Here is an 18,722-nt window from a genome sequence, read left to right as displayed (position 1 = left end):
GCGATTTGTTTTCGGAAACCCTATCATTAGGTGGTTTCAGACCGCCTCGAAGTTCGCCAGTTCCAGGTATTCTCTGATCGGGAAATTTACCCCGATCAGAAAATACCAGGTATTTTGGTAATGTGAAAGCAAACTACGCGTAATTTCCCCGAAAGAAAATACCCGCTAAATAGTAGGTACTTGGCGAAATTACGAGAACTTTCGTGGGGATTTCTCCAAGGTCGCAGGTATTTTGGCGATGTGAAAGCAAATTACGGGAACTTTTAGCCCAGCGTGTCGTTGGGCGCGGCGGCGTGGGTGGCTGCTGGGCTAGTGATTTTGAATCTCGCGCCTTGCCTGCTTATCAGACCATACTGCACATGCTCGTAACTTCGGGAACTTATCCCGAAGGATGTGTTTCGGGGCAGTGTGAATGCAGGAATAATTAACGGGTATTTTGTAGCCTGAAAAAGTTTTCGTAATTTAACGGGGATTCTTGTGATCGAGGCGGTTTGAAACCACCTATTGCGGTTAACAACACTTAAAGGGGAATCCAACCCAAATAAAAACTTGTTTTTATAAGAAAAAGAAAAATCAGACAAGTTGATAGGTGAAAGTTTGAACAATATTGGACAAATAACAAGAAAGTTATGAATTTTAAAAGTTGTAAATATTGGTAATCACTATGCCTATGGAGACTTCAAATTGGCCGCTTATGTGATGTCATAGTGATGTAAGGCAAGGACTACTCTTCCATGTACTTCAATACATATTATGGCTAAAATGTCATTTTCCCCAAAAGTTTTATTTCAAATTGTATTTTTCTTTCATGAGGACATTAAACAATATACTATCTGGGTTATATTTAGATTACTGCCCCAGGGGAATGGGTACCTAGGAGAAAACCACAAATCCCTGATAATAAAGTACATGGCCTATGGTAAAGTTGTCCTTGCCCCTTGTCATAATTTACTTACCCAGTTGCCAATTTGATATTTACATGGTATTAGTGATCTAGATTTTAAAACAGCTATAACTTTCTTAATGCTTGTCCGATTTCTTTCAAACTTTCACCATTCTGTTTAATTCATTTTTCTCCTTTTAAACACAACATTTTATGGCCAAGGCTGGATTCGGCTTTAAAATACTTTGAGACAACATTATTGTGGGTGAACTCTGGCGTACAGATTGGGTGGTGGATGGGGTGGGCGTGTACCCCCAAAAAGAAAAGGAGAAAAAGGTGACATATATTATTTTCTGAATATTATGTCGAAAAAATTTATATCATAAAATTATATTTTTATATCAAAATGGTCAAAATTTGTGCTTGCCTGCTGCACTCGCTCGCTCACAACTTTGTTCAAATTTTGCCTTATATGCCATGTCAACCCCCTCAGAATGTTTGAATTATTGTGCCAATTGGGGTTGAATATGATAGTCCTATAAAATAACATGTAAAGAATTTGAAACTCGATTCTTTTTTTCACTTTTTTTGAAACACATCTGTCTCTTTGATATACAGAGCTTATCAAAATGGCTGGAGGCGGCTCTGAAGACTCTACCAACGGAAACGGCAGGTCGCATCACGGCGACAGCAAAACAACTTAGTGATTTCCATAAGAATATTTGCAGGTAAGGTGTAGTTCCAGGATCTGAGCTATAACGTTTGGTCTAAGGCTAAGGGTTTGTAATTTGGATCCACTTAGTCTGATAACAGATGATCTAATTATAAACAAGATTGTGTCAAAACCTTTTGCCTAATTCCATGCAGTAGCCTGTATTCTGATGCAAGCGGGGTTTATGAAATACCTTACCACTCTCCCCTTCACAAAATTTAGAGCTTAGATGGCCTCGCCTGGCAAGATGAACACAGTAAGCTTTGATTGATGTTTCATAATAAGCAAAGCGCTCCATTTGTTAAGAGCCAAATGATTAATTTGTTAATACCATCAGCTACTGTTGAAAACTCATCTTTGTACAGTAAAATTCTTATTTCTGACAACTGAGCATCTCAACAGATAGTTCAGTACTTTTTCAAAGTTTGTTTATGGTTAAGCAGACCTTCATTTTTGAGGAGCGCGATCGCGCCGGCGCTCCTCCCTCGCTCCTTAAAAAAAATAAGGAGAGCAAAAAATAGCGCTCCTCAAAAAAAAAAAAAAATGAAAAAAAAATTGCTAAAATTTCACATTCACATCTTTAAATCCATGAAATAGCCTTCTTTTATCCATAATTCCTTGAAATTACTTTGATTTAGTTGAAATCTATCAGAAAAATGAAGAATATTCATCTCTTTCCCGACTCTGATTTTAATTTAATATCGGTAAATATTGCAGTCCCATGTAGTCCCATATGTAGATTTTCATGGCAACACCATGGAAGTCTACATGTGGGACTACAATATTTACCGAGGTAAGTTCAAATCAGAGTCGGGAAAGTGGTGAATATTCTTCATTTTTCCGATAGTTTTTAACTAAATCAAAGCAATTTCAAGGAATCATGGATAAAAGAAGGCTATTTCATGGATTTAAAGATGTGAATGTGAAATTTTAGCAATTTTTTTTTCATTTTTTTTTTTTTTTTGAGGAGCGCTATTTTTTTTAAGGAGCGCGGGAGGAGCGCCGGCGCAATCGCGCTCCTCAAAAATGAACTTCTGCTTAACCATAAACAAACTTTGAAAAAGTACTGAACTATCTTTTTTTTACTAAATAGGTTCATTATTGCGTACGGTCTTGGAGGTTAGTATAAATAGAGTACGATATCGGACAATCCGTGTCACTTGATAAAGAGTTGCAGCGGCACTCGAAAGCTCGTGAACTTGTAAGCTAGTGAACACTTTTTGCGAGAGTGATCACGAATTTCCTTGTTGACCATAGTAGATTGCGAGACAAATGATTACCCTCTAGCGATTATCTTTTTTTTTTTAGCAGGAGCGCGTACGACATCTTGTAAACGTATTGATGTGACCCAGGCCTAGTTTCACCACAGATTAACTAATAGCTACATAGCTATTGCATATATGCAATGTAAAGAAAAATCTACAATTTATCATACATGTATTGTAATGCATTGATTTGAGCTCCTCACGGAGAGCGATTCTGAGGAGCTCAATTGAGCTTCTCAAAAAAATAAGGGGAGCGATTTATTGAGCCCCACGAAATTATAAACGTGAAGGACTGGTTAAGGAAATGAACTTTAATAGGCAATTGGGGATAACCCATTGAGGAACATAAAGGATCGCCAGTCTTGCATGAATTCGGAATGGTTTTTGAAAAGAGGCCCTGAGGTTTTAAACGCTATTATTGTGACATGATTGTTCTCTACTGTCAGAAAGATGATGATGATTATAAAAGTTTCTTTGCAAGATGAGGTCAACATTAAAGTTTACGTGCAAGAATCTTATGACAAATGTTATATTATCCCAGTTATTTTACTATGAACTTCTGATACAATTCTGTTGCTTGTCCTTGCAAATCAGGATATTTCTGGTTACTTTCACAAGTTGGCGAGACACAACATCGTTTATGCCTTGCTGTTTAATATAAAGATTTCATTTCTTTTGCCAATATGATTTTTAGTTCATCCGGCCCGAAGGGCCAAATGAGCTTATGTCGTGGCGTATGTCGTCCGTCCACAATTTCAAAATGCTACTTCTTCGCCATTTCAAGTCTGATCTCAATTCTGTTTGCTTTATATGATAGCACTAGGTGGGGATTCAAAACTTCTACACAGAATTTTGAAATTCATTAAATATGCTAATTTATGTGCATTTTTCAAAATTCACAAAAAAATGCTTCTTTATTTGTTGACCGATTTTGAATTTTTTGCTTCCATCTAATTTATGCAAAATTTATTCATAAATCACAAAAAATGTTTTTTCCTTCTTCATTTGTTGATCAATTTCAATTTTGTTTGCTTTGTATGATACATGTAGCTCGAGGTGGTGATACAAAATTTTAACACAGAATTTAATAGAAATTCATTAAATAGGCTAATTTATTCATATATTTTCAAAACTCACAAAAATTACTGATTTATTTGTTGATTGATTTTGATTATTTTTGTTCCATCTTGGAGCTACATGAGGTTCACCAAGGTTCTGCACAGAGTTAAGAAATTTTGACTAGAAAGTTATTTATGCTTAATTTATATGAAATTTATTCATAGATCACAAAAATGCTTCTATGTCATTTCTTTATCAATTTCAATTCTAAATCCTCAATTTATGTCACCAATATAATTCACTACATTGTTAAATTTTGTTGTGAGATGCCGGATGAGCTTCACATCATTGATGTGATAGTTTTTTTTTTTTTGGGGGGGGCTGTAAAAGTTTGGTAGCCGGATTATTTTATACTGCACACGTACTTTACAAACAACTTGATTTTTTCCTGTACTTCTTGAAACCAAATGCAGTTCTGCGAAAAGTAATCGTCTTTGCTCTCGTCAACGGATGTGCGCAACATTTATTTTCAGAATTATAAACAGTGATCATCTTTTTCTTTCACCAGGAAACATTAATACAAACTTAGTAGCAAACATCAATCATTTTGAGAGAGATTTAATTGATGTCATGTTGGCCTGCAAGGTGCCTTCGTTAAAATGATTGATTTGCCGTAAGGCACATTTTATAATTAGATGGAAACAAAAAATAAGTATAAATATACATCAGTGAATAACGTTGTAAATAGACCGAAATATAAATTCTTGTACATTGTACGTAGCCAAATAAAGGCCAAAATTACTTTCATTTTTCATTTTGTCAGGAAGCATTAAAATTATTTATAAGATGGAGAGTACAATGTATTGCATCCTTAATGGTAGGAATACCATAATGATGCATAATTGATATTTTTAAGGGTTTTTTTCCGGAGCTGAAATTGGTATTCAGAGAAAATGTCCAGTAGTTAGAGACCATAAATGTCGAATTTTTATCATACAATAAAATAAAGCGATAGATGAGGTAACTTTCCAGACAATTCCATCACAGCTACATGTAAAAGCCTCAGTCTGCAGCTGTTTATAGCTTTAATACTTTCTTGAAAGAATAAACACACACATGAATAATATGACTTTCTACCAAAACATTTAGTTTACATGCAGTAAACAGATATTCTTCTATTATAGATTTTCTTATTATGAAAACTTCCTTCAAGCTTAAGTATAGGTGAAGGGGGGGGGGGGGCTCATTTGCCATTAGACTCTTCGCCGAATGACGGAAATGGACTTTACGATGCTAGTTGATTTTGGAAGAGACTTTTAGCCCCGTAAAAATTGCCCTGCAATGCAATTTGTATGACGTGGAAATTTTGACTTTTGCAACCGCAACAGGGATATTAGATCTGCGGTTCGTATACTAAATTCTAGTTGGTACTTCGGTAACAATGTCATTTCCGATTTGGGACGATTTGTTAGAGCCACGATAGTTGTCGTAGAGTTCTAGAGTGCCTCTGTAATATGAAAGCAACAGTCAATCGGCGTGCCTCTAGGTAGATTCATATGAATGTACTTTGTACAGGGAAGCAACATGTACATGTTAGGCCCAAAAATAAATTCTTGATTTTCCCATTAAAAACAGATTTTCATCAAAATAAAGGTCTGTCATGGAATCAGGTTTTGAAAATAAATATAATGTGATAATCATTACCACCTCGGTATAATTTCCAAACAATGTCAAAATAATTCGATATCTAATCCCCCAAGGGGGGGGGAGTAAAACATAATGTCAACAGGGCCAAAGTCCTTCACATTGTGTGTGAGATGGTTTGCTGTTTGTGTGGGAGGAGCCGGCAAAAAAAAAAAGCAAAATCGGATAGATTTCAGACGGACTTTTCTGTGCAGATATCAATGCATGCGAAGTTGTTAAGCTGGAGAGGTGAATATGACCCATGGATTTAGTTGCCAGCAATGCACCAATAATCCATGTTTATATATAAATTCTATGTACTGTAATGATGTACCTAAGCCTTCAATAATTCAGTTTTTTAACCCTTAAAGATAAATTCCAGTTCTGGTAACGATCTCAAAGTGACTTTTTACAGAATCTAATATAATGACCACCCAAGTGTCTGTTTGTATGAATAAAAAATATGTGCCAAAGGATTCTGGAAGAAATTGTGTAATTGCTGAGAAATAAGCAAAATAAGCGCGGATTCAGTCACTTCAATCGGGTCTTTATTCCAGCAAGAAAATACACTGTCCCACGTGTGCTTGTCTGTGTTGGCGATCTTCAGTGTGATTGTATTTCAGCTTAGATTTTATGATTTCACAAAGTTCAGTTTATGTAACTGTACCAGATCTAGATCCACGATGATATAGTCATACTTCACCTCGGTTTTACAGACTTTCTCACAAAATTAGTGTTTTACTGCAACTACTATTATTTAGATTTAATATGTACACAATTTGTTTGAAGAACTACTTTCTTATCCATGCCATAATATACCACCATGTTGGCCTAGCGCTTCTCATGACCTGTCAGTCCAGTGGAGTCCCCGGGTGGCGGGTATGCTGTGCTGAGCAGTCGTACACGAGAGCACTGGATTTTTTTTATGTCACATCCTGCAAAATGATTATGGCCTGCATGGATACATGTAGTATTAACAAGAATTTTGCACATGACAGGCAGATCTAATGTTACTGTACACTGTTAGAACTGTGGTGTTCAAACTGGCACCAGTTGGTGTTAATAGAGGACCACACCCTGAGGTGTTGAAATTACACCATAGAGACTGAACATAACACCAAAGAGTGTAAATGTAACAAGGTGTTGTAGCAACACCTACATGTATACTAGTAGGTGTTAAACTAACACTGTCAATTTAAGACTGGTGTATAAAAATAACTGGTGTGGTCGTCTATGTACACCAGTTAACACCACAGTTATTGCTGTGTAGTTGTAGATGCTAAAACTCCAGATTGTCACATCTGGGGCTCCCGTCTTACAAAGAGTTGCAATCGATCCAATCAACCATATCTACATGTATAGAAAGCCAACAACGTCCACATCCTAAATGCATGTTTGTTCAAAGTATTTCTAGATATGCTGTTTAATCATACATGTACATTCACGGCTTTCTTGAAAATTTTGGATGCTCATTTATTACTTACATATTATTAATTCGGCAATTACAATATATACATTAATGATTTACAATATAAAACAGAACCGAGGATGGGTACATGTAGCTTAGCTGCCTTGGTCTGGGAAAAGGAGTATTTCATCTGACAAGTCCTGTTTTATCCGACAGTTACCATAGTTGAACTCGCCTTTTTATATGTACGTATAAACGCGATCTCTGATCCCTTCTTCGCAGTGTTCAACCCGGCTCGCGGATTCAACACCCGAGCCGAGTCAATGTGTAAACACGGTATTTGATAGACAGGGCCCTTGACTTGCAATGAAACTCAGCATGCAAATCTTCCATTAAAAAAAAAATTACATTTAGTAATTGATTATTTAAGATTATTTTCTATTCATTAAAGGTCAAGTCCACCTCGCAGAAATGTTGATTTGAATCAATAGAGGAAAATCAGACAAGCATAATGCTGAAAATTCCATCAAAATTGGATGTAAATTATTTTTCACAAAATTCTTAGACATGTATGTGCACATTTTTTACATGCAAATAAGAGACTGGATGATGTCCCTCACTATTTTATAATTGCATTTGTCAACCCCAAAGTATTCAGAATTTGAATTCTTCATATGAAGAGTCATTTATGTTCACAAAAGGCAATTCCAGATATTCGTACATGGGATTAAGCTTTTCAAAACAAAAAGGCATGCAACATGTACGCCGTACATGTACAATACGTCAGCAAACTTCTGATATTTTGGCTTGCAAACGCTGGCTAATACCCCTTTCACGCTGCCCTCTTCATTTTTCACCGGCAAACTTCTCCGCCTCGCATTCCTCACTTCACCGGCGAAAAAAAAATGTACCCTTTCGCACTGACATTTTTTCACCGGCGAAAGTTCAATGGGCGATTCGAGGGTATCTACTTGGCCACAGCATTCAGCTGAGCTTGCAAGTAGTTGCGCGCGGAATCTCGGTGCAGGGGACTTCGGGAGAGAAAAAATTTGACCTCTGACGTCATTAAAGAGGAGAAGTTCTCCGGTTTGCTTTCATACTGGCTGTTTGCTTTCACCGGCGAAGTTCTCCACCTCTAGAGGTGGAGAAGTTCGCCGGCGAACTTCACCGGTGAAGTTCTCCTGTGTACCTTTCATACTGGACACTTTCCCCTTCGCTGGCGAACTTCGCCGGTGAAAAGCGCACTGTGAAAGGGGTATAAATCTTTCAGAATGGATATTTTGGCTTGCCATACATTAGTTCGCGTGAATGCTAACACCCATTCTTGATCAACGTCTATTTTCTTCTTGTTTTCATTTCCAGTGCTGATGAGGAGAAAAACGTCTGCTACGCCCTGCGTGATTTCACCCGCCTCTACAGATAGCCAACGCGTCGTCATTGTCCGGGGACACCTTAAGCAATGAGATGATTTTTTTTAACTGTTCTTTTTAAAGCAACATTTTCTTAAATTTTATGGCAAGTTATATCGTGAACTTTTTATGCCTGGTACGTGACATTGGATTTGGTCCTGCTGTGGTTTCTTCTGTCTGCGAAGCCATCACAGTCTACATTGCAGGAATCGGATGATGAACACAGGGGCATGATGCATTGTACGGACATCCTACGATCACGGCAGGAGATTGTACGATCATCGCAGCTGTTTCAATAAGGCTTCCGCATGGCTCTGTCTTTGGCCTGCCAGGGCCCCGTCTTACAAAGAGTTATGATCGATCCAATCAATCACAACTATGGACGGCCAGCAACATCGAAAATGCAGATTTGTTCAAAATATTTTCTACATGTAGATATGATGTACATTCATACATTTATCGCTCTCTTGAAGATTCAGTGTGATTCTCTTTGTTTTAAGGAGATTGTGCGAGTTCCCTGTAGAAAAAAATTATGACACCACTGGATTTCCATAGAGTTATGATTGATTGGATCAATTGTAACTCTTTGTAAGACGGGACCCAGATCTGCAAGGCCAGACACATGCAATCGTATGATGGTCGTAACTAATGGAAACGCTAAAAGGGAGCCCACAGCAACCTGCGGTGCCACTAAAAAACTTTCGACTAACCCTCTGTACAATGGTCATAGCAATTGAAAACAAGGCATTAGCTTTGACTGGCTCTAATAGAGTACAGCAACTGTAGCGGGACCAAACTGCATGAAGCCTTATGTAAGCCAATCTCGAATTATGTTTAAATTGACTCTTATTTTCTTATTATACCAGAAGAGGATCCAGTGGCTTGTTGCAGACAGAGTTGCATTCAATCGCAACTCCAGAAATCAATTACAACTTTAATTTCCTACCAGTCAAAAGCGTGCATGACTTGCGATTGATTTTTTTTGGGTCGCGTTCAAAAGCAACTCTTTATTCAACAGGCCACTGAGGACTGTTTCATGAGACATATGAGTGGTGGTTTTCATTGACAACAGTTATAAGCTTCTGAAATCCTTGCATCTGATTGGCCAAATGCAAATTTTTTCAGTGAAAGCCACTGACAAGACGTTTTGTGAAATACTCCCCTGGTTCCATATATATACATATATCTTGGCTAGGCTAGTGAGGTGTTCAATGCTGAAACAATTTTATAATGCTGGGCAATTCCATATAATATGTATGTCAGACACCCTCATATGTGGGACCTTCATGAAATTTTCTGTCTCTGATCTTTTTGTTCTTTTGACAGTAATGCTCTCAAATGACCATGACTTGGTTAGTTTATGACTTGAAGTAAAATTGGAGAAAACTGGGGGTCAGACATACAAAAAAGTTGGAATATTTTATGGAATTGCCCTGCTGTTAGTTTACATTTTTAATAGTGTATACATGTACTTGTGTGTGAGGATGATAAAAATGATGACCTTTGACCTTTTCAACCAGGATGTGATGAGAATTTCATGCAACAAGCAATGACAGATTCTTCTTGTTCAACATTTTCACACCTTTTTTCTTTGGCCCTTATTCTGAAGTCAGGTTTAATTTAAACTCTGGGTCCCGTAACACAAAGGTTAGTGATTAATTAATCGTGCGCTTGATTTTCATGATTGATTGTACATTTAAGTCAATACAATCAGTCGTAGAAAACAAGTTCTACGATGAGTGCTAAGCTTTGTGTTATGGGCCCCTGGTCTTAAGTTGCAGTTAACTATGGATAGCCAATTGTAACATCAATCTCTAATAGTAGAGGTTTGGAGTATCAGCTCATTTGACTCGCAAATCATATTAACTGTCTGGAAAGGATAAAAAAGATAGTTGTCTTCACCATCATTAAGAATTAGGAACGAGCACAGTATACATTAAAAAAAACATACCATGTGAACAAATTTTGAAATTTGTGGCTTTTCATTATTATAGCACAGAACGAGACCACGATCTACATGTACATGTAAGTTAAACCGAACTTCAGGATACAGGTTTTTTTTTATGTGATCATTGCCCCCCCCCCAATTTCTGAAAGTACCCGTAGTATTTCTTGAAGAGTGATGATAAAAATATTTTTACTCGTAGCAAGTGCTTTTATGTGCATAGAGGAGGCATACAATTCAGTCAAATTGATAGAGATTTTCTTTTGCTTAGCCTTAGAATTTCAGTCTTTATTGAATACTTTAACGCAAAATTAAGAATGTGGGGTCATGACTACGTGTTATAATGATATCATTTTTGTTCCGAGCCAATTTTTTGGTAAAATGTAATGTAATATTTTTTTAATATTGAAAAGCTTACTATTTTGAATGCTCAATGAACATCAATGAAATATCAGTATATACTGAAAAATGCTTGAAATGTCATAATCCTGGAGTACAATAATGAAACAAACCAATCTGTAATTACATATATTTTTGTTTATTACAATATTTGTTAAAAATATTCTTTCTTTGATGCAGTTCAACTTTGAATGTCATTGTATATGAAGTCATTTTCTATTATAGGTAAATGTTTAATTTCAGCATTGTAAACCAAACACAATGGCCTGTATTCTGAAGTCGGGTGTAACTTAAACTCAGGTTTAAAGTTGTGGTCTAAGTATGGGCAGCTAATTGTCACATAATCACTAACAGTAAAGATATCATACTTCAGCTCATTCGGTTCTCAAATCATTAACTAATTGTGTAGGAAGTATAAATAAATTATTGTCTTCATCATCGATGAATCAGGAAATAGCACAGTAAACATAAGAAACATACAATTTGATGAAATTTTGATACTTTTGGCCTTCCATACTTAAACCACAACTTTAAACCTGAGTTTAAGTTAAACCCAACTTCAGAATACGGACCATAGTCTCTGAAATTACTACACAACTATCCTTTTCATTTCCTCTGATATGCATGTTATTTTCCAATTTCCTAGTTATGCCACAGTCTGTAAAAAAATATTTCTATTTCCAAGGACAGACGGTCAATCGGATTTGGAGTAGGTCTTTCGGGGTGACTAGCCTACACAGGGTTCCCGCAGTCATGGAAAATCACGGAAAAATTCTTTGTCATGGAAAGTCAGGGAATTTGGAAAATTTGTGAAAAGTCATGGAATTGCATTTACCTCTTGGCTATGGTCGTTTTCCAGTTCGTCCTGTCTTGCAGCTCTCATACTCTGTGATCATACTCTGCTATTATAATTGGTGTTCATGATTTCCATTTTTCCCAGTCACAGGAAGTCATGGAAAGCAGCAATTTTTTGTCATGGAAAAGTCATGGAATTCTATTTTCAAATTTCTGTGGGAACCCTGCATACAGTACACCTCCCCCTCAAAAAAAAAAAAAAGAAGCTTCCCATAAATTTTAACACGCAATTCAACCGTGGTTTATGTTACTTGAACTGGACTTAAGAATATGCGCCAATGTGTTGAAAGTTCTAAGTCTATCATTCCCTTTGATTATTGCTTGAGAACTAAAAGAAGTGCAGCCTCTATATCACAAAATAAAAGTATTAATATCCTGTACATCAGTGAATAATGCTGCAGGAAGGCCTTGTGACATCGTTCTGTGCAAACTTTGCGTGTGACTTGCGTTTAAGTATTTTTGTTACCCGCAGGCAGCCCGCATTGGCAACAACTCACGTATCTCACGTGCAGTTGCCCGCAGAAGCGCACACAAGTCTGATTTGCATGCAGAAACGTTTTTTGAACATGCTCAAAACCCTTGTTGTGGGTGATTGCCCACAACTCACTCGCAAGGCTTGCACGGAGCAATGTGACAGAGCATTTTTATCATTCACCTTTTTTTTCTAAAGGAAGCTCAGTGTTAAAGGTCAGCTATTGATAAAAGTTACCAGAGTAACAAATTATGGCTAGTATTTTGAACAAATGTTAAAAGGTATTATTCTAATTCTCTGTTCTAACAGCAAATCCTAAAGGCGACCGCACACCTTACGATTGGTCTGCGACTCAATTTCGGAATAAAATGTAGTAGAATTTGATGCTAATATTGAGACTTGGAATATCTTACCGTGTAATGTTCGTAATCACCGTGCGAATACCTGTGACTATGCTATCATCCTTTTTAGAATAAAAGCAAATTTAATATCTAGTCGTAATGACGTCAGAGCAGTCGTACGATTGGCTACGATTTGAAACTAATTTGGCCTTTACTCCAAAATAAATGCTTGTAATCTTTCAAAATGGTTATTAGAATTCTTTCAATTAATTTCAACCTCAAATGAAATAATATGTTCCATTCACCTTTTCAGAAAATGAGAAAGATGGGATTTGTCCCCAAATCGGATCGTGAACAGTCGCAAGGTGTGCGGTGGCCTTAAGTTCTCAAATTTGTATACCGATTTCTCTGGTGACTTGTACAATCTATGCATATGATAAAGCATGACAAAAAGCAAGAAAGCTCACTCCAGGCGACATTGTAATTTTGAGAATAAGAGCTCACCACCAAAAAAACGGTTGATTTTGTTTTGCTGGCAATATTGGGTTTAGCTTTTTTTCATCAATATTTGTCAATGTATTTTGGATATTTAGTACTTGTTGAGCCCTAAATCATGTTTACATCTATGTCTGTAAATTAAATGTTCTTGAAATGGTTGGATTTCAGCCTAGCATTATGGCTGATTTCAGGCGTGAAAACCTCCCATTTCAGGGCTTTCTAAGGCTTTTAGGCCAAGTTATGCGACAGTTACAAACCATCGGGATGTAAAAATCATGATTTACAATGTAATGATTTAAGGGGCCTTTTTCCACTCGTATGACTACTGTAGGGAACGTGTGACAGCCATTAGTAAATGTAAAAATTTACTGAAACCCTGTACTTCACATACCTGTATTTATTAAAATTTAATTCTGATAAAAACTGGAGATCTAAATTAAGGGTAAACCGTAGGCAGCCAAATAGGGTTCATTTGATCAGCATCTCTCGGCTAATCGAGTCCGTTTCTAGCCAATTTCGAGAGAAAATTTTGTCAGGTGATTACACCACCTTTCAGCGCATGCACATTCTTATACATTACTATTGAATTTTCCCAAATCCTCTATAATTCAGTTCTTCCACAATATAATCTCACCCCCAGATATCAATTTTCATCCGTAAACACCTCGCCTACGAGGGTGGTATATATTATACATATATCAAAATTTGTTGTAAAGTGTATTATTGTGAATAGATCCTGTTAATACCACTTTCTAATTGGTTGTGCCGTTTAGGAAGAAAACACGTCAGACTGAACTATGTTAACTCTGTCCACATATTTTTTATTTTTTTTATAGTCTGTCCTTTCTAGTTTATTCTTTGTTATGTCCGTTCCTTTTTTTAATAGTAATACTCTTTATATCCTCCTTTATTTTTCTTAAACCTGTTTCATTTCTCTTCATGGTATATTTTCTTCCTTCCTTTCTTTCCTTCTTTCTTTCCTTCCTTCCTTCTTTCTTTCCTTCCTTCTTTCTTTCCTTTCGTTCGTTCTTTCTTTTTCATTTCTTATTTTTTGTGTCTCCTTTGTCTTCATAGTCTTCTTTATCGTTGTCATCTAATTCTTTTCTACTACTCATTCTTCTCCTTTTCCTCCTCTTCTCCTTTTTCGTCTCCTTCCTATTATCTTTCCTCTTCTCCTTCCTTCCTTCTCCTTTCTTTCTCTCTGTATCTGTCTCATTCCTTAGTTCTTCTTCCGATCATGATCTTGGCATTATGCTGTCATGTCAATTTTGTTAACAATTATGAAAAACATTGTCTCGGATACAAACTGAATATACGTGAATACCCCTCACCAGGCCAATCATGCTAATAAACTTGTTAACATACACGCACATTGTAATTGTCATGCATGTACGTTTATTTCATCCTAGTATGTGCGGTTATTTGAACTTGGATGGATTTGAAATAAATTATTGATATCAAGTGCTTTTGTATACAATGTAGACTTGTTGGTTGCCTTGACTTCTTGTGTACTGTTTATGTTTCTTTTTCCTTAAAAAATGTACATAAAAATTCCAAGACATTTTTGTTTTCAAATAAGCTTCGTTCTTCAAATTCCTGATAGTTGTATCATAGTAATGAAAGGAAAGGCATAGATCAAAAAGAAGCACATGAAACCTGTTAACCCTAACCTTTCCTGGGGGGTGTTTCACAAAGATTTAAGTATGACTTAGGTCGCACTTTAATGTCGACGCGCACATTATATGCAACGCGCAATCTTATTGATCAATACGCAGTAGTGCGCGTCCTCTTGGCATGATCTGACCAATGCTGTCATGCCTTTTATACTGCGCGCAACAAGACATTTAAGTGCGACTCTAATACCGTGTTTACACATTGACTCGGCTCGCGTGTTGAATCCGCGAGCCGGGTTGAACACTGCGAAGAAGAGATCAGAGATCGCGTTTATACGTACATATAAAAAGGCGAGTTCAACACTTCTCGCGGATCTCGAACGGAAGAAGAATTATGACGTCGCAAATTAAAGGCGGGAAATTCACCGCCGGAATCGAATCTTGTCCGTGCGAACAACAACAATTGGGACCTTTCGCAACCATCACGGACGCTAGTATTAGGGTCCCCTAACACAAAAGTTAACGCTTAATCATACACTTGATTTTTAAGATTGATTGTGCATTACAGTCAATAGAATCAAACGTAGAAAACTGCTCTACGATCAATGCTAAGCTTTGTGTAACAGGGGGGTTACAGGCCCTACAAATCTGCTTTTCGTGTGCAAAATCCCTTTCCGCGACACCCGTACCGCATACATGCATGTATATTACGACTGATGGCTGGAGATATTCAAAATGCAGGACCTAAAATAGATTTATGACATGGAGAAGAAAGTGGTTTTTCAAACAAATCGAGAACATATTGAGTGAGGAAAAACTTACTGAATGAAGGCTTAAATATAGATCATTACAGTCCATCGAATCGATATTACATTTAATGTGGATTATTGGTGGATCACTGGCAATTGATTTCATGGGTAAGATCAACCTCTCCAGCCGAACATTTCGCATGCGTTGATATGTACACATCATATGCGATACCTTTGAACTCGTTTCCTTTTGTTTCTTTGTTTCTTTTGTTTACTCCTTATACACAAACGATATGCCTCTCGCACACGATGTGAGGGGCATTATGTTTAACATTCCCCAGAAATGGGGATTAGATTCAAATTCGGGGGGACCACTTCCATTGATGAGTGGATACCAGGCACGACCATGGGGTTTCGAAAAGTACCCTAAACATGCTAAACAAGGGAAGCAATTCTTTTCCAGATTATGAAAATGCATCTCTTAACAAGTATTTGGCTTGTGAAACCCTACAAGTATTGAATATATATCCCTTATTTCAGCATTTTAAACATCGTTTTGACACCCTTATAACGTTACATAGGCCTATATATACGTAACGTACCTGCCCACTCTGTCCCCTTTTACGGGTGGTCGCTACTGGTATCCACTAATCAATGGAAGTGGGCCCCCCGGGCGGCCTCTCGAGCTCTAGGAGGAGTCAAATGTGGCTTTGGAAAGTCGTCCTCAATCGGATAAATCGCTGTTACCATAGTAGCAACCAGAATTTTGCACACGAAACGCATATTGAATGTTTCCGTCGCAGATGCGAAACGAAAAAAAATCTCATGTCACACAATTTGCATTGCAGGACTGAGTTTTACGACCATGATGACGGGCCCAAAAAATCCCTTCCAAAGTCAACGACCGTTGTAATTAAGCGTCCGCGTCCTCAAACGAAAGGTCGGGATTGCCAAAAGTGAAAGCGCGCGCAGTGACCTAGGTCAAGAGAGTTCGACACGGCTTTCTGTTTACACACGAAAAAATTGCCGAGTCTGACTCGGCTCGCGGGTTGAAACCTACGATTTTGGCGGATCAAAAAAGCCGTGTTCGACACGGCTCGCGGATCACAGTGATCGCGTTTACATAGCATAAAATTGCCGTGTTCGACACGGCTCGCGTGTCGAACCCCCGAGCCGTGTCCCTGTGTAAACACGGTATAAGTCATACTTAAATCTTTGTGAAACACCCCCAGGGCTATTTTGCGTCCGGGGGGGGGGGGGGAGCATTATAGCCCCCTACCTCCGATTTCTGCCGCAGATCGTGACAGAAAATTGCACAAGATTTCCTTGTGAGCCCTCTACCAGCTGCATTTCTTCTCTGATCATCCTCAAATTTGTCATGAAGGTCCAATATGGTGAAGCAAGGCCGCCTAAAGATTTTTGAATGGGTGGAGACATGGTTGCCATGGTAACCATATTTTTGTGGAAAATTTGGAAAACCTGTAACTTTTTTTTCTTCCAGTTTGTCATAACAGTTGGCTCACAGAAGCAATATTAAAAGGTAAAGCGAGGATGCCTATCATTTTTTTTTTTGGGGGGGGTGTAATCAAATGCCCTTCAGGACAAAGAGCAAAACTAGAGTTTTTTTTATAATTATAGGTGAATCAAAACAGCAGTTTCGTCATTGACTCTGGACAAACGACCTAAATGCATTTCCAATTTTACGAATCAGCTCCGAATCTGCTGTTCCGGTTCACAAATTTTTGACAAAGGCCTCCCAGCTGTTCTTTGTCATTTTACGTGCATTTTTAATACATTTCCCGTGCGCGTGAATCCTCCGTATGTCGGTGAGCAAAAGGTCGTTACTAACGTTCTTTGGCAAAACGTCAGTCTACATTTTGCCCCTCTCCACCACGGTGTCAATGGGTGTAGTGCGCCATGTAAGAAGTAACACTACTGCCCTGTGATGGAGTACTCCCCAGGGAGCGGAGATTGTGAATACACTCTGCAAGTTAACCAGAATCTGATGAGCGTTGCTCCTATTTTTATAAGCGCTACAAATACTTAACTTTTAGTTTACATCATCAGTCTGAGATGATTATACCACAATCGCCCCTCACCTTTCGAGTGAGGAGAAAATGCATTTCCCGCTCTTACACCTGATATTCATCCTTTAATGCCATCTTTCCGATGATGTTTTCTCGCTAAAGCTACCTTACCAAACCGTTTACCATGTTTACAAACATCTATTATTCTTAGCAATCAAAACTTCTCAATTGGCGATCCCTTATAATCTTTTCAATCACCATTTTTTAATATTTTGCACATCAAAGCATTCACCTTCATCAAAGCCATCTATCAAGAAAGACTGATTGCATCGGATGAACTTGTAGTTTGCGGGTTACCGCGGGAGAAGGTGAGCTTTTAAGTAGGTCGAAAGGAGGGGGTGTATTTGGAGAACGCTTCATGCGTAGAATATTTGATTCACGTAACGTGAGGGGTGTACCACCTTGTGCCGCGGATGCCGTCTTATCTTTGTATTGACGTGTTTTGATTGGTTAGATATCAGTCACCTGGCCCAGTTGTGTCAAGCAGCTTTGAACTACCAGAGTGATATTGCCCTTTTAGATCGATCACCATCATAGGAGTTGTAGTTTTGACATCATGATCGTGACTATCACCATCATCACTGTCATCATCATCATGAGCATCATCATCATCCTCATCATGACTTTCATCATCAACAAAAATGTAACCACTACCACCAAAATAACCATTATCACATCATCACCACCAGCATCATCCTCCTCATCATTATCGCCACCACCACCACCATCACCATCATCATCATCATCCTCCTCCTCATCATCATCGCCACTACCATCATTATCGTCGTCATCATCATCATCATCACCACCACCACCACCATCATTATGACTTCAATTCTTGAATATATAAATTCATATATAAGTACTGTTTTTCTGACAATAGTTGTTTGGATTCTTAGAGGTCTTGATAAAACTATATGGGTGAGTAATGCAGTAATTAGAGACAACTAATTATGATAAAGTCAAAGCTTCCGAGCTTCGTGCGTCAGAGGGGAGGGGGGGGGGGGGTAGAAATCCTCTTTCTTTCTTACATCTTGTGTAGGCCACCAAGAGAACCCCTCCAACCCCACCCTCGCTTTCTTAATCTAAACCTGATGGAACTCAATTGACAGTTTCATGGGATTATTCAGAGTCGAGGCTTTTTGTTGTGTGTCACTAAAGCTTTTATTATCTTTATATTCTGATGATGAGGCTAAAATCATTTTCAAAAGCTAGCTGGAGGCAAAGGTGAATAAGTGAAATTCGAGCCACTTTCAACTGACCGCCTTTTCACACGGTAAAAATTGTAATTTGAATGATGATTCCAGTGAAAAATAAGGCTAATGACGAATTTTAGCACGTGTG

The 18,722-nt window shown here is 37.9% G+C and overlaps 1 protein-coding gene across 1 annotated transcript in view; it reads left to right on the top strand.

Moving 5' to 3' along the window:
* LOC121406344 (transportin-3-like) overlaps nucleotides 1-8,554 on the top strand; it is a 71,530-nt gene extending 62,976 nt beyond the window's left edge. The window contains exons 20-21 of the mRNA XM_041597380.1: nucleotides 1,502-1,611; nucleotides 8,373-8,554. Of these exons, the coding sequence (XP_041453314.1) occupies nucleotides 1,502-1,611; nucleotides 8,373-8,433 (171 nt within the window). The 3' untranslated portion in view covers nucleotides 8,434-8,554. The remainder of the gene's footprint in view (nucleotides 1-1,501; nucleotides 1,612-8,372) is intronic.
* The last annotated feature ends 10,168 nt before the right edge of the window (nucleotides 8,555-18,722 follow it).

The sequence above is a fragment of the Lytechinus variegatus genome, chromosome 19, assembly GCF_018143015.1.
Source record: "Lytechinus variegatus isolate NC3 chromosome 19, Lvar_3.0, whole genome shotgun sequence".
Taxonomy (NCBI): Eukaryota; Metazoa; Echinodermata; class Echinoidea; order Temnopleuroida; family Toxopneustidae; genus Lytechinus; species Lytechinus variegatus.
The sequence above is the reverse complement of the archived record's forward strand: the minus strand, read 5'-3'. Positions and strand labels throughout refer to the sequence as shown.